Source organism: Salvelinus namaycush, chromosome 2 (genome assembly GCF_016432855.1).
Source record: "Salvelinus namaycush isolate Seneca chromosome 2, SaNama_1.0, whole genome shotgun sequence".
Lineage (NCBI taxonomy): Eukaryota > Metazoa > Chordata > Actinopteri > Salmoniformes > Salmonidae > Salvelinus > Salvelinus namaycush.
The window spans coordinates 29,238,930-29,256,123 of NC_052308.1; the positions used below are offsets into that span (position 1 = coordinate 29,238,930).

The window sequence follows — 17,194 nt, forward strand, 5'->3', positions numbered from 1 at the left end:
GGTGCATTTAATACTAACCTCATGCTTTCATTTGTGTTTTGAGCTCATTATCCGTTTATAAGTTAGAATGTTATCAAGCTATGTTACCTTGAGCTAAAAGCTCATGTAGCAGCTAAGCCCTCATGGTGCATTCAAGCCCTGAACGATGCCTGACAGGCACCGCTGTCTCCCAGGCACCGCTGTCTCCCAGGCACCGCTGTCTCCCAGGCACCGCTGTCTCCCAGGCACCGCTGTCTCCCAGGCACCGCTGTCTCCCAGGCACCGCTGTCTCCCAGGCACCGCTGTCTCCCAGGCACCGCTGTCTCCCAGGCACCGCTGTCTCCCAGGCACCGCTGTCTCCCAGGCACCGCTGTCTCCCAGGCACCGCTGTCTCCCAGGCACCGCTGTCTCCCAGGCACCGCTGTCTCCCAGGCACCGCTGTCTCCCAGGCTGTATGCCACATCAAAGACCACAGCAAATCGCATGCAAGCAACAATGCAGCTAACCTGACTAGTCTTGTGAGCGAGTTAGCTAGGTAGTCTTGTTATCTATGCTGGTTGTTAGCTTGCATAACTGATATGTGTATAATTGTAAGGGGCGCTTTGTTTTATGAATAACATTTACAGAGTCGGTGAGCTCTAATCCTGACAGGCTGATCAGATTCAATAGTAGCCTCAGTCTGAAACATCAGGATGCTGCCTTGTAGGTTGTTTCATAGGTTAAACGCCTTCTGTTTCATAGGTGAAGCTCCTTGCAGGCAAATTAGCAATTGGTGCATTATGCATATGATCAAGAGTGGGTGCACTCTATTCCTGGCCAGCCGATCAAATTCAGTAGTAGTGTCAGAGGCTGATCTGTCAGGATGCTGCCTTGTAGGCTGGCTGCAAGGAACCTTAAATATGAAACCGCCTACAAGGCAGCATCCTGATTTATCAGCCTCTAAGGCTGAAATTGAATCTGATTAGCCTGTCAGGAATGGACATCGCTCACTGTAAATGTGTATAATTATAAAAAAGGTAATTTAATATAACATCAGTTATGCAAGATAACAAGTTAGCTAACAGGACTACCTAGCTAACTAGCTAGCTCACAAGACTAGCCTAGTTAGTTGCGTTGTTCCTTGCATGAGATTGGCTGTGGTCTTCGGGGGGGCACGCAGCCTGGGAGACGCCGCTGCCTGTCAGGCAGCGTTCAGGGCATAAATGCTCCGCATTACCATCAACGCAGCCACAGGGCTCCTTGATGAGGTGGCTATCGTGCAGCTGCACATATGAATGGATGATGTGTGCTACTTTTGGTGATCTCGACAAAACAACTTTTGTTATGTAGAAATCATGAGATAAATACATAAGTCATGATCTCGGCATAAGGAGGGAATTGTATTTTTATTCATATGTCCTCTGGGCTTCTGTAGAAAGTTACAAAAAACATTAAAAAATACATAGGTAACCTACAATAAGCAAGCAAAAAACAATTGCTATTTGGACATTTTAACAGTTGTCTAAATTGAACACACTGAATGTTCCTTCTTGCATTAAAATTGAATGTGGACCAAACTTGTCTTTTAATTATTCAGTAGTGTCAATTACAATCATAAGATTGTAAAAGACTTGACTTATACCATTATAAACCATAGAAATGTTTGTTTGCATTGTATATCTCTCCACAAGGTTGTACGAGTCAGTGGTTGACAACACCACCTACAATGGGGGTTATGTCATACAACACACATTTAAGTCTTAGGCCTAACAAAGTTGATTTATTGTTTAACAGATGCCCCGTTTCACATTTCTCCCCCCAATTCTTTTTGTGGGGGACAATTGGGCTCCCGAGTGGCGCAGCGGTCTAAGGCACTGCATCTCAGTGCTAACCGTGTCACTACAGTCCCTGGTTCGAATCCAGGCTGTATCACATCCGGCCGTGATTGGGAGTCCCATAGGGTGGCGCACAATTAGCCCAGCGTCGTCCGGGTTTGGCCGGGGTAGGCCGTCGTTGTAAATAAGAATTTGTTCTTAACTGACTTGCCTAGTTAAATAAAGGTTAAATAAATGTTAAAAATGTGATTCATATGAATTTATTATTTTAAACGATTCACTTTACCCTTGTAGTATTTGGGATTCGGTTCAAGCGTGGTGAATCGGATCCTGTGAATCAAAGTAATCATTTGTAAATCGCTAACAGTAATTTTAGGAAAAAAGATAGCCTGTAGCCTTCCTTTTGGATCATGTGCTTGACTTACCAGCACCTCAAATGTTCTAATGCTTGAGCTCTTGTTTATCTTTATAGAATATTAGTTCAATGGTATTGTAGGTATGCTGCACCTAAATGGTAACAGTCCAAGTCGAGCATTCAATATGTGGCTACAAAACTTAACATCAATGTAGTTCATTAGAGGGGGACCCTGACAAGGACTCAAACAAATTGACTGAGTGTCAATTCCAAAACCATCATACAAAAAGGCAAAAATGTCTTGGTAAGGTGTTGTATTAAGGTCGTTTAGTGTTTTTACAAGGGGTTGAAATTTTATTTTACATGTTCATATTTCTATTTTCTCGCTCACCTCACTTTTCAAAAAATGTATTCCTTTTAAACAGTAAATCAACTTTGTATGACCTAAAGATCACATATCTTCGTAAAAAAAAATACAAAGAATGATGACATGCAGAAATGGCAGTTGCTATGTATACATTTTTATTTTGAATGTTTGTCTTTCACAAGACCGGTCAGTTACAGGTTCATTTGTCAGTAGTCAAAATGGAATATACACGCACATCACTAAACATGTCACTGATGTTGAACATTTTGATAACGTATTAATGTTTAAGGTCCCCTATTTACAAATACATTGCTAACTTGTTTTGATGGTGCTTTTTTCTTAAATTCCAGCTATTTGAACTTGCTGATTGAAATTAGCGTAATAACTTTTTACTGTGTTACATCTGGTGCGAAACAGTAAGCATATCCAAACAGAACTAGATATAAACATTATAAATCGTTGGGCAAGAACAATGTTACTGGAAAGGACTTCACTCTGACCATGTTGAGTAAGATGGATCACTTCAAAATGTATCCTTTCATAAGTTTATCAATTGGATTCCATGAGCAGCGTTATACACTTTCCTCAACACAAACCATTTAAGAGCCAGAAATAACCCAGAATATCTAATAAAGTACCTATATCAAACGTGTTCATTCGGTTGTTCTTCTGACTTCTTATCCACATTTCCATCTACATCATCATTCACATTGTCTCCGCGAGGAACATGTTGCCATCTTTGTTCGATTTGTTGGACATGTGTATTCTCTTCCTTTGGAGTAAGTTAGGGGCTGTTTTTTTAAATTTGCCTTCATTACTCATAATTTAGGGTGTTGGGAGTTAGGAATGAAGGGAAGGGATAGTGTAGAATTGAAGAGTCGTATGACATTACAAAGCCTTCTGTTGTGCCTTCTGTTCCTACTGCTCAACTTCAACATGAATCCAAGTGAAGGGATGAGGGGAAAAAATACAATCTGAGGAAGAAAGTTACATTTTTTTAGGCAAAAAATAACATAAAAGAATAAGATGCTGAATTCCAAATTTAACCTACCCTTGAGGCACTTTAAATGTGAAAAGATTGGATGGGTGTATCCTTCATGGTGAAAATTTCACCTAGTCTGAGAAAAGTCTATTATCTGATTTGTCCAAATCTAGTAGAAGTGTCTATGTACAGGCTAGGCGTCGATTTGGAATTCAAGAACCAACGCAATAACTACTGTACCTCTTTGTGTATCTGCTTAGAACAGACCGCAAGATTTTAGGTTCTCTTTGATAATGATGTCTGTCACGGCTCCGAAAACAATCTCGACGTTCTTTGTATCCGTTGCGCAGGTCAAGTGGGAATAGATTTCTTTGACACCCTTCTTCATGTTCAGCTCCTCAAACTGCTTCTTGATGTAGTCACTGGCATCATCATATGTGTTGGGGCCTAGTGGTAGAGAAACCGGGCAGCTTATGAAGTGGTTCTCATTTGTTTAAAATTGTAGGTGATGAAATTGACAGTACCTATTCTGTTTAGTATCTTGCCGCTACGTCATATTGCAGAAGAAGAGACAGAACATTTCCATCATTCCTGCTCGTGGGAAATACTATGTAATAGTACTAATACGTACTATGCTGTTTTTACTTGTGGTTACTCTTACCATCGTAGTCTGGGAAGCAGATGCTGAGGTGGACCTTTTTGATCTTCTCTTCAAAAAGATCCTTCTTGTTGAGGAAGAGCACAATGGAGGTGGTGGCGAAGAACCTGTGGTTGCAGATACTGTTGAACAAGTGGAGAGACTCATGCATACGGTTCTGTGGAGAAGAGGACAAAAGTTAGGTTAAGTGCCAACAATCTCTGTTTTACAATCCTCCCTCAAGCTGGATTAGTATAATAACTACTCTAAACCAAGATATGATCTTGCTTCCTATTTTGGGCCTTTGACTATCACACAAACACAACTCTACATGTCTTCTGTGCTTGAACTGGGGTGGTGGTACTGTGAAGCAATCATATTGTTTAGTCATCTGAGCTATGTCCTTAGGGACTTTAACATGTGATGGGATAGTAGAGTTCTGTAACCTTGTGACTGAATAATCCATTGTTTACTTCAAAGTCAGACTGTAGAAAATACTCTTCAGTTAGAATCAGAAATCATGATGCTCTTTCAATCTTACCAAACGGATCACAGCATAAAAAAGAGAACTGGAAGTAAACAGTACAAAAGTACAACATTTCTACATAAAGGGCCACAACTGTTACAAACTAATGGACCTTTCAGAGGTCAACTGTAGAACCAAACCCACCACTTCATCGTCCTCTACGAGCACCATGTCATAAGCACTGAGGGCTCCGCAGAAGATGATGCAGGTTACACCCTCGAAACAATGGATCCACTTCTTTCTCTCCGACCGCTGGCCGCCCACATCAAACATCCTGTCAGAAGAGAGGTTAAAGAAGTGAGATGTTAACATCTGACTGTACAGACCTAACCGACGATTGTGCAAAATCAAACCCAAGATCAAAGGGAATTAACACGCTACAAGGATGTATGGGAGATCCACTATTGGCCGCTTGTGGTCTCCCATGCTTGGCAAACATTCCCTCACCTGAAATGCAGCTCTTTGCAGGAGAACTGCTCCTCGATGATACCGGTTGTCTTGACTCGAGAACGCAGCACGTCCTGCTCATTGGGCAGGTAATCAGACTTTGTGATTCTGTCCAATTCTCCAAGGTAGCTGTTTAGCGAGATTTCAGTTTAGCATACATCCACACCCCAGACCCACATAATCACTCTCACACGTACCAGCAAAGATATGACTGTCATAACAGACTATAACAGTTGCTGTGACACTCACTAGCCAGCAGAGTCATTGAGCTGATACTCGGCTGCTCTCTCGAAGGAGGCCTGGACACCACTGTCACTCCACAGCCTCTTGATGACATCAGCCAGCTCAGGGGGCATGGAGCCCTCTTCAATGGAGTCTGACAGGTTGGACAGCTTCTGCCCGTCTTCCTGCACCATGAAGTCAAATGGTGAGTTTTACCGCTAATGAAACTTCAATTTCCTTCCATTCTAAAGTAGCTAATTAGCTAAGCTAACAATGTATTGTTGTTCTTTATATTTGAATAACGTGCAATTACCGAAACTTCTGCTGGTGTGTCAATGTCTATCAGTGTGTGTCATTGTCTGTTTGGAGGATCAGAAGGGGTTAAAGATGCAGAGTGGGACTCACAGATCCTTTTGGTGATCCAAAGTCAATGGACAGCATCTCCATGCCTCTGATGATGGCCAGAGCAGACTGCAGGATGTTACCATAGATGATCGCCCTGAACTCCAATTGTTCTTCTTTGGTATAACCACCTTGATGGAGAATTCTACCCAACATAAGAGGAAGAAAACAGTTGGGTTGTAATTACAGTTTCAAATACAACTGACATTATGCACTCCCCTACCTATTTATTCGGACAGTGAAGATAACCTTTCATTTGGCTCTACTCCAGCATTTTGGATTTGATATCAAATGTTTTATATGAGGTGACAGTACAGAATGTCACTTTTTAATTGAGAGTATTTAAATACATGTATGTTTCATACATCTGGTTTACAGTATAGAAATGAAAGCATGTTATGTATCTAGCCCTCCCATTTAATGGTATTTGGACAAATTCACTTATATTGACTACATGAAACTTGTGACTTTACAAACTTGTTGGATACATTTGCAGTTTGTTTTGGTTGTGTTTTGGATTGTTGTGCCCAAAAGCAATGAATGGTAAATGTATTGTGTTATTTTGGAGTCACTTTTATTGTAAATAAGAATATAATATGTTTCTAAACATTTCTACATTAATGTAGATGCTACCATGATTACGCACAATCATGAATGATGAGTGAATAATGATGAGTGAAAAAGAAGCATAAATATTATACCCCACCAAAAATATGAACCTCCCCTGTTATTGGTAATGGCGAGAGGTATGTTTTGGGGGCATGATCTTTGTGCATCTGTAACTCTGACACACAGCCAAAACAAACTGCAAATGCACGTTTGTAGTCACAAGCTTAATGTAGTCATTGCATGCTGGGAATATGGGACCAAATGCTAAGCTTTTGACTAAATGCAATACACTATAAGTGAATTTGTCCAAATACACTACATGACCAAAGCTGGTCAAACATCTCATTCCAAAATCATGGGCATTAATATGGAGTTGGTCCCCACCCCTTTGCTGCAACAACAGCCTCCACTCTTCTGGGAAGGTTTTTCTACTAGACGTTGGAACATTTCTGCGGGGACTTACTTCCTTTCAGCCACAAGAGTATTAGTGAGGTCAGGCACTGATATGGGGGGATTAGGCCTGGCTTGCAGTCGTTGTTCCAATTAATCTCAAAGGTGTTCAATGAGGTTGAGGTCAGGGCTCTGTGCAGGCCAGTCAAGTTTTTTCCACACCGATCTTGACAAACTATTTCTGTATGGACCTCACTTTGTGCACAGGGGCATTGTCATGCTGAAAGTCTAAGAGGCCTACCCCAAACCATGAAAAACAGCCTCAGACCATTATTCCTCCTCCACCTAACTTTACAGTTGGCACTATGCATTCAGGCAGGTAGCGGTCTCCTGGCATCTGCCAAACCAAGATCTGTTTGTCGGACTGCAAGATGGTGATGCGGGATTCATCACTCCAGAGAACGCGTTTCCACTGCTCCAGAGTCCAATGGCGGCGAGTTTTACACAACTCCAGCCTACGCTTGGCTTTGCGCATGGTGATCTCAGGCTTGTGTGCAGCTCCTCGGCCATGGAAACCCATTTCATTAAGCTCCCGACGAACAGTTCTTGTGCTAACGTTGTGTCGAGAGGCAGTTTGGAACTCTGTAGTGAGTGTTGCAGATGATTTTTACACGCTTCAGCACTCTGCGGTCCCGTTCTGTGAGCTTCTGTGGCCTACCACTTCACTTCACTTCCACTTCCCGTTGTTGCTCCTAGACGTTTCCACTTCACAATAACAGCACTTACAGTTGACCGTGGCAGCTCTAGCAGGGCATACATTTTACGAACTGACTTGTTGGAAAGGTGGCATCCTATGACGGTGCCGTGTTGAAAGTAACTGAGCTCTTCAGTAAGGCCATTCTACTTCCAATGTTTTCTATGGAGATTGCATGACTGTGTGCTTGATCCTATACACCTGTCAGCAACAGGTGTGGCTGAAATAGTCAAATTCAGTCATTTGAAGGGGTGTCCACATACTTTTGTGTATATACTTATGACACCTTCAAATGTGGGGACTCGATACATAAAGTGCATTCATTTCTAAACAGGTATGAAAATACCCTAAAATAAAAGGTGAAATCCTATACTGTCGCCTCATATATTCAAAATGCTGGAGTATAGAGCCAAATTAAATGTTTATCTTCACTGTCCAAATAAATACATACCAACAATCACTAGTGGCAAGAACTGGTACTTATCATGTTGCAGCAAGTGTTTTGTTCTGTAAGGGTACATGTCAATTGTAGCCACCACAATCTATTCTATTATGGTTAATTCTGTTGTGATTATGAGCTATTAACTTAGTCCATCTTGTTGAACACCCAGTTTACACCTTTTAGAGTGATGTTACAGTATTTGGACAAGGTTGCCTGCATGTGAGTGAGGAGGAATGAGAGATGCAATGCGTTTGTTTTGTTATACTCACTTCATCTGCTTAACAATTGTGCTCTTCCCAGACTCACCAGCACCTGGTAAAACAAATTAAGAAGTAGATATGTTACAAGGGCTTTCCCATGTACAAACACATCATCATCATTCACCCTGTAGTTGATTAAAGGGAACCCAAGGGCCGAAACATAGCATGAGCAAAGAGATGTATAATGATGGCACATAGTGAAAGAGGAACCTCAGCAGTTGCCCATCCCCTCCACTGCCACAGATCCAGTGCTTTTAGACACACGACATGACAAGCATTCAGTGGTGTTGCAAAAGTGACAGTTACAGTTCTTTCACATCCGTTCTATCATGATCTTCTGTTTTGTGTTTAGCTTTGTTTTTGCATGTTGTTGTTGCATTCGTACCATTGCATATCCTATAGGATATTTCCCATTACACACTACACTAACAGCTTGGCCCATTTCTCTGCATGAACTGTAACAACACACTTAGTGGGGGGGAATAGGAATAGAGTAAACAAGTTCTGGGCCATAGAGCAGACTTAGATGAGCAGTGAATTTTTATGTAATAATACCAGTAAGCTAATTTCACTCTGGGTTTATATCAAACAAGATTGTCACCACGAGCTGATTTGTTGTTCCACACGCCACCTCAAGGGGGCCATCTAAGATTCCTGACTATTTTGAATTGGGCGTATGAAAGGGTTTATGGCTAATGTGATTGACATCTGTCCCAATGGTTTAGCAGAGGCCAGTGACCTTATTAGCTCAGGGCTAAATGGAGGGATTTGAGAGGCCTTGGGTAAGAAGGCCTGGGGTTGAAAAGCCTCTCAGAGGATTGTCCGATAAGCAAAGACGTCACTGCTCTGTCTTCTTGACCTCATGTCAGTTATCACAACTGTTTAATTTCTGCAGGATGGTTGGTTTACCTCTACACTCTGTTGCTGCTTCTTCTCTTACTCATGTGTAGGTAAAGGTTTAAGGTGTTAACCAGAAGACTCCCAGTAGGCAAAATTATGTTGAAAAGACGTATTTTCCAGACGTTGAAGTTTGGTACATTTTAGGTTCTGAACAAAGGATAGGCAACTTTGATGGGGGTGGGGGCCTCCAGGAAAACTCATCATGAGGAGCCGCAGTGGATCGCGGGTCTGTGTACCCGCATTCATACCCACACATGCAGTCAGAGCCAGCCCTATAGCCTTTTGGGGGCACTAAGTGGAATTTTGTTGACCTCTCCACCTTGTGAGCAAAACATTTTAGTGGACCTCCTCTTGACAGTGTAGAGACAAAATTGAGTTAATTTCCTGCAATTCTACACATTTTGCCATGGGGCGGAGATGTATTTTTGCAGTTTTACAGCATTTCTTTTGCAATTATACACGTTGCCATACGGTGGAGAGACATTTTTCCAGTTTTTTATATTATATCTGAGTGAAAGTGACTAACAAAATCAATGAGGCCCCACCGGTCGGTAATTCGACCATGATTACTACGTTTAGAGAGCCGGCTAGACTAACTAGATAGCCGGCTAGACTAAAATGTTTAGCTAACTGAGTGACTGTCAGTGACTGACAAAACAATAGGAAAACTCTGATGCACAACCAAATTTCGAAATTGCACCTGTATTCTACTATTAGGGCGGCAGGTAGCCTAGCGGTTAGAGAGTTGGGACAGTAACAGAAAGGTTTAATACGAGAGGTGAAAAATCTGTCTATGTGCCTTTGAGCAAGGCTCCAGGGGTGCCGTACTACTATGGCTGACCCTGTAAAACAACACATTTTACTGCACCTATCCAATGTATGTGACAATAAAACAGCTGGTTGCCCATCCTTTAAATAAAAGGTGAAAATATGTTTTTTCCAGATGTTGAAATGGTGGTTAATTTTCGGTTCTGAATGAAAGTTGAAAAGTTTGGACACACCTACTCATTCCAGGGTTTTTCTTTATTTGTACTATTTTCTACATTGTAGAATAATAGTGAAGACATCACAACTATGAATTAACACATATGGAATATGGAAGCCACCCTTTGCCTTGATGACAGCTTTGCACACTCTTGGCATTCTCTCAACCAGCTTCATGAGGTAGTCACTTGGAATGCATTTCAATTAACAGGTGTGCCTTGTTGAAATTTAATTTGTGGAATTTCTTTCTTTCTTATTGCATTTGAGCCAATCAGTTGTGTTGTGCCAATGTAGGGGTGGTATACAGAATATAGCCCTATTTGGTAAAAGACCAAGTCCATATTATGGCAAGAACAGCTCAAAAAATCAAAGAGAAACGACAGACCTGCATTACTTTAAAACTTGAAGTTCAGTCAATCCGGAAAATGTCAGAAACTTTGAACGTTTCTTCAAGTGCAGTCGCAAAAACCATAAAGTGCTATGATGAAACTGGATCTCATGAGGACCACCACAGGAAAGGAAGACCCAGAGTTACCTCTGCTGCAGAGGATAAGTTCATTAGAGTTACCAGCCTCAGAAATTGCAGACCAAATTAATTTTTCACAGAGTTCAAGTAACAGACACATCTCAACATGAACTGTTCAGAGGAGACTGTGTGAATCAGGCCTTCATGGTCGAATTGCTGCAATGAAACCACTACTAAAGGACAATGGACATTTAACCGGTGGAAATCTGTCCTTTTGGTCTGATGAGTTCAAATTTGAGATTTTTGGTTCCAACCGCCGTGTCTTTGTGAGACGCAGAGTAGGTGAACGGATGATCTCCGCATGTGTGGTTCCCACCGTGAAGCATTGAGGAGGAGGTGTGATGGTGTGGAGGTGCTTTTCTTGTGACACTGTCTGTGATTTATTTAGAATTCAAGGCACACTTAACCACCATGGCTCCCACAGCATTCTGCTGCGATACGCCATGCCATCTGGTTTACACTTACTGGGACTATCATTTATTTTTCAACAGGAAAATGACCCAACACATTCCTCCAGGCTGTGTAAGGACTATTTGACCAAGAAGGAGAGTGATGGAGTGCTGCATCAGATGACCTGGCCTCCACAATCACCCAACCTCAACCCAATTGAGATGGTTTGGTATAAGTTGGACCGCAGAGTGAAGGAACAAGTGCTCAGCATATGTGGGAACTCCTTCAAGACTGTTGGAAAGCATTCCTCATGAAGCTGGTTGAGAGAATGCCAATAGTGTGCAAAGGGTGGCTACTTTGAAGAATCTAAAATCTAAAATATATTTGGATTTGTTTAACACTTTTTTTGGTTACTACATGATTCTGTATGTGTTATTTCATAGTTTTGATGTCTTCACTATTATTTACAATGTAGGAAATAGTAAAAAATAAATGTATAGCCCTTGAATGAGTAGATGTGTCCAAATCATTGACTGGTACTGTATTTTCCGGACTTTGAAAATACATATTTTCTGGATGTTGAAATCAGGTTCATGTTTGGTTCTGAATGAAAGTTGAAAATACATAATTTACAGATGTGAAATTACGTATTTTTTGGTCATTGATTCTATGGACAAATTTCCACTGCACAATGAAGTGAGCATTATATCACAATAACTTTTTTTAAATCCATAAAGGAAAGAGGAGCCAACTGAAGATCAAAAGCTTTAAAACTGGCAACGACGATGTTCAAAGTTAGTCTGGCTAAGACCTTACTCTCAAAGTCCTCCTGACTTCAGAGTCTTGAATGGCTCTTTTGATGTTGTCAGCACAATGTGTCGATAATGAAAGGTGTCTGTGCTTTTACTGATTGGCTCTCCTTTGTCTTTCTCACAAACACCCACTTGCTCAGTCACACACAGCCCCTGAGCTCCACCCCCTTCTATTACAACAGTTGGATTTTCAACAAAAAAACACTTTTTTTGTTGAAGAGAACCAATTAAACCCGTCACAGATTTTCTGAACAAATATTGCATTACCAAATGTTAATGTGTGTCACAACTCTTCCTGCGCTGTGAGTGACATGGGTCAAGTCAGCCAGGCTAGTTCAAAGTAGTCCAACCTACAGAATTATCCAACAGACCACTTCAACTACAATAACATTCTCAGCAACAGTTACAGATCTTTTTTGTTGTCGCTATGATTGTGATATGTTGTTGTTTATCTACCTTGGTTGAATGCACTCTGCATAAGAGCGTCTGCTGAATGGCCAAAATGTAAATGTAAAAACAAACACTTGCTGACCTTGCTGGGTATTATTCTAATAAACTCTGCACCCAAACAAATACAAATGTGAAATCTGAACAGATAGATGTTTAGGTCATGTTTCAGAAGTTTGAACAACCCAGTACAGCAAAGTTCAGTACAGTAGCGTACAGTATGGTACAGGACAGTAGTTTTATTCAGTAGAGTACGGTAGAATAGGGCACAGTGCAGTACAGTTTAATTCAGTAGAGTACATTAGAGTAGAGTGCATTATACTGTACCTTGCTGTTCTGTACTGAACTTTACTGTACTTCACTCTACTGTGCTCTACTGTACTGTACTTTTATTTTCTGTTCTGTAATGTACTGTGCTCTGCTGTGCTATATTGTACTGTACACTATACTTAGATGTTATGTATTGTACTGTAATGTACTGTGCTCTACTGTACTGTGTTGTCCAAACTTGTGAAACTTGGTTAAGATTCGGTCCAGTCCGACGTTGAAATCAAGGCTGTTCGGACCACGCAAGTAAAAGACCGCCGGTCCGGACAGGACCAAAACAAGATGTCCAAAAGACGTAGTGTCGGTCCGTGCTTAGTGGGCTGTCTCTGCAACACGTCTCCACTAATCCATGCTTTATTTGTGCCAAATGGCTGTAAGCAATTGCCTCTCTGATATCACAGTTGTTTTGATGGTCTCGTGAGGTTCCATGTTTCCCAAAAAGCCAAATATATTTTCATCCTGTAAAAAACTTCACCACCAATTTCGTTTTAAAACTGCTTTAGATAAACAGAGACCTAGTTTAAACTCATACCTAACTCTTGAATCCCTACCTCCCGATGAAAGAAAAGACTATAATGGGCTGACAGAAATAAACTGTTGGCCTAATAATAGTGTAAATACTAATCTGTCATTGATACCTGAAGCATCTCTCAACTTCAGCTTAGAGCCAGAAGATGGCACCGTGTATCAGATAAAGTGGCTCACCCATGGAGCTACAGAAAATGTCCTTCTGCCAAGGCAATGTTCAATTGCTTTCTTTTTAAGCAAGAGTTGAGTAGTCAATGTTCTTGCACCCAAGACACACATCATACACTAAGCTCTGACAGCAAATGTTGTTGAATATGACAAAAGTAATAGAGATGTTTCACATACATGTCATTCAAAATACAGAACAACTTTGTGTTTAGTAATTGTTACTCCATAGTTCTGCCAGAGAGTTGGCTGTGTTGCATCTGTGTTGTGTTCTGCAGGAGCAACAGGAGACATGAGGATTGATGGCATTACATTGCTATTTTACGTCTACAGAGCCTCAACTCACAATGTTATGGTTGCAGTACTGCCAACTGTATTGTGGGTCAGCCATTTCACAGGACTTCACTTTTGCAATGTGTCAATATTTGACCAATTGCTTCAGCTGCCACTGTATCTCATTGGCTCAGTTTAAAATGTGGACCATGGCCCCTATTTACTGTTAGTGAGGGGTGTAGACAGGGGTTATGGTGTACAGGATGTAACATCTGCATCTTTGATCTGTTGTAAACTCAGGTGGATGTTCTGGCTCCATTATTGTAAATGCATGATCTATGGCCCAGATAGTAATTGGCTCCTGTAATTTATCCTAATGAGCTTTTGTTGCTGCTTGCTCTGGTTACTCTGATGGTTGACCCAACTGAGTTTCTCTGGTAGTCCTCTGTTGACTCTATAGTCTGCAACCTTTTAGTGACTTGGTACTTGTTGTATTTGGCTCCTCAGAATTACAGTATTGATCTATTTGGCCCTTGTCAATTAGCTTGGCCCTTACTTTTTGTCTCTGTTTTTTATTTATTTATTTATTTCACCTTTATTTAACCAGGTAGGCTAGTTGAGAACAAGTTCTCATTTGCAACTGCGACCTGGCCAAGATAAAGCATAGCAGTGTGAACAGACAACAACACAGAGTTACACATGGAGTAAACAATAAACAAGTCAATAACATGGTAGAAAAAAAGAGAATCTATATACAATGTGTGCAAAAGGCATGAGGAGGTAGGCAATAAATCGAATAATTACAATTTAGCAGATTAACACTGGAGTGATAAATCATCAGATGATCATGTGCAAGTAGAGATACTGGTGTGCAAAAGAGCAGAAAAGTAAATAAATAAAAGCAGTATGGTGAGGTGAGGTAGTGAGGTAGGTAAATTGGGTCGGCTATATACCGATGGACTATGTACAGCTGCAGCGATCGGTTAGCTGCTCAGATAGCAGATGTTTAAAGTTGTTGAGGGAGATAAAAGTCTCCAACTTCAGAGATTTTTGCAATTCGTTCCAGTCGCAGGCAGCAGAGAACTGGAAGGAAAGGCGGCCAAATGAGGTTTTGGCTTTAGGGATGATCAGTGAGATACACCTGCTGGAGCGCGTGCTACGGGTGGGTGTAGCCATCGTGACCAGTGAACTGAGATAAGGCGGCACTTTACCTAGCATAGCCTTGTAGATGACCTGGAGCCAGTGGGTCTGACGACGAACATGTAGCGAGGGCCAGCCGACTAGGGCATACAGGTCGCAGTGGTGGGTCGTATAAGGTGCTTTAGTAACAAAACGGATGGCACTGTGATAAACTGCATCCAGTTTGCTGAGTAGAGTATTGGAAGCTATTTTGTAGATGTGACGTTACTAATTAGCATTTGATGATGCATTTTGCAAGGTGGGGCCATGTTGTAACCCAGTGCTAGAGAAATGATTACAGGGAGTCTAAGTGGCAGGAAAGAAAGCATAATTGGGTTACTATGATCCTATGAGAAAAGCTTACTAAATCCTGCCCCTGAACTCTCACAAAGCTATTTATAACCAGGGCTCATGACACGTATCTACGGCTCATTGTTTTACATACTGTATTGAAAAAATGCATCTGATATGTCAACATTCATAACCTTGGCCACTTATACAGAAATATATAAATATATAAGCCTGGTTTCATAACCTATGAAGACAACATAGGGCTCTTCCAATCTTTTCAGAACCAAACATTAACACTAATCTGATTCCCTGCTAGGTAGTGCTCCACATTTTACACTTTCCAGACCTTTCTCAGAATCAAAATGTATTTTGATGTCCCTAATATAGAAATAGACTTACAACTTTCCTTCTAGTAGCCTAGTTATGAATCAACACGTTCCATTTCAGGGGAACTTACTCAGCTATTAACTTTATTGCTGCTGAGAAACATTAAATTATCCCATACACCCAGTAACGACTGTCATACAGATAATGTCAGTATGAGAGAACTTGTTGTTTCAGTCAATAGAAATGGTATTGCCTTTTACTATGGTGTTTTTTTTACACCTCTGACCTCACAAGCCCTACGATTTCTCATCTCAGTCTTGAGGTAACGTAACAGCAGCAGTCACTCTTGGGCTTATCTGATTTAATGTAAGCTACTTTCAGCTTGACATGTTTATCTGTTTGCATCCAGACTGTGTTATAGTGACATGGGTCACGTTGAATGTGCAAATATAGTAAATGTGCAAAGACAGAACACCAATACAGTATATAACAGATTATGAACTACTTTAATAACTTTTACTGTTAAGCTCTTTTCATATATACCTGAGACTTAGATACAATATCAGGATCAACACTAGAGTCCTGATTGAATAGTCCTAATAGGTTAAGCCCGTTTTTGAATGTACCATTTCAGCATTGGCAAGTTTCCACAAGTCTGGAAGTGTTACACAAATGGAAAAGCATATTACATTTATCCAAATTCTGAAAATTTCAGAGGTGTTTCCACAAGAGCCTCTATTTAGCTACTGAAAATGTTCCAGAATGACTTGAGAAAAGAGCTCCAATCAAGTGACCATATCAAAGTATTAAAGAATTCACAACAACTATGTCAACTTCACCAGTGAATATTCACAACTTTTGTCATTAGTGTAACCAATGTAAATCTTATATTATGCTTATGCTCATAAAGGTTTGCTATGGATGATGCTTAAGCTCATACAGGTTGGTATGGCTGCCTCATCGCAAAACCTCAAATGTTTACATGATGTAAACTTAAAGTATTTGTAACTTTTATTGCTGTGAAATTTCCAATACAATGCCCCCCAACTTTGACAAAAAAAAAAGCGGTGTGACTATTTCTCCAAGAACAGGGCACATACTGTAGTTGCATACTTTCTCATCTCCAACCAATATCTTTTTCCCGTTTTTTTAAGAAGATTATGCTCATCCTAAGCGTTTGCATCAGACACTGTTCAGGTTTATATGCTAACAGACCATAAGCCAGTTGAGGGTCCCATTCTACTTTTCTGCACTTTCAGAAGAAGCCCCACAAGCCCAACAGCTCCTTACCAAGCAGCAGAAGCTTGACTGTCTTGGCTTCTTTGTCCGCATCCTCCGCCAGCTGCTTTTCCAGCTCCTTGGACTTTGCGGCTAATGCCTTGTCTTCGACACTTCCTCCGGCTCCCATTTTTTACTTTTTTTTATCACTCTTTCAAGCCAAGATCCTGTGTGGTACGGAAATGCGGCCGGCCGCTCCCGGCGTCTGAGGGGTGCACTGGGAGACAGGGACAGAGGGAGGCAGAGGTGGGGGCTGGGAACAGGGGATCCTGGCCTCAGTCCGTGGTTGGTGACTGGAGGAAGAGGACACCGGAGATGTATACTGACACACAGTCAGACAATCACTGCTTGGGGACTAAGGGAAGCTGTACTCTCTGGTGTTAGCCCTCCCTAATTCCCCTACGCTAAACCTGACATCTTGCCGTCAGGTTGGGATTGGGTAGGGCTTTTTCTGGCGTTCCCATGGGAACCGTTAGATCCAATTAGGATGAAGCAGAGGGCAAAAGTGAAGGTTAAAAATGGCAAACTCCATTGGATTTAGAAAGAGATGGGTGGATTAGAAATAGAGAACATATGGATGT

The 17,194-nt window shown here is 41.3% G+C and overlaps 1 protein-coding gene across 1 annotated transcript; it reads right to left on the reverse strand.

Annotated features, from left to right (window-relative positions):
• Nucleotides 1–2,662: 2,662 nt before the first annotated feature.
• On the reverse strand, nucleotides 2,663–16,743 carry LOC120021069 (guanine nucleotide-binding protein G(t) subunit alpha-2-like). The gene is made up of 11 exons (XM_038964721.1): nucleotides 16,626–16,743; nucleotides 13,491–13,537; nucleotides 13,105–13,174; nucleotides 8,196–8,238; nucleotides 5,735–5,876; nucleotides 5,357–5,514; nucleotides 5,108–5,236; nucleotides 4,805–4,934; nucleotides 4,159–4,312; nucleotides 3,738–3,944; nucleotides 2,663–3,489 (listed from the first exon to the last, which is right to left on the reverse strand). The coding sequence occupies exons 1-10, from the start codon at nucleotides 16,741–16,743 to the stop codon at nucleotides 3,754–3,756; spliced, it is 1,182 nt and encodes a 393-aa protein (XP_038820649.1). The 3' UTR covers nucleotides 2,663–3,489; nucleotides 3,738–3,753.
• Nucleotides 16,744–17,194: the final 451 nt, after the last annotated feature.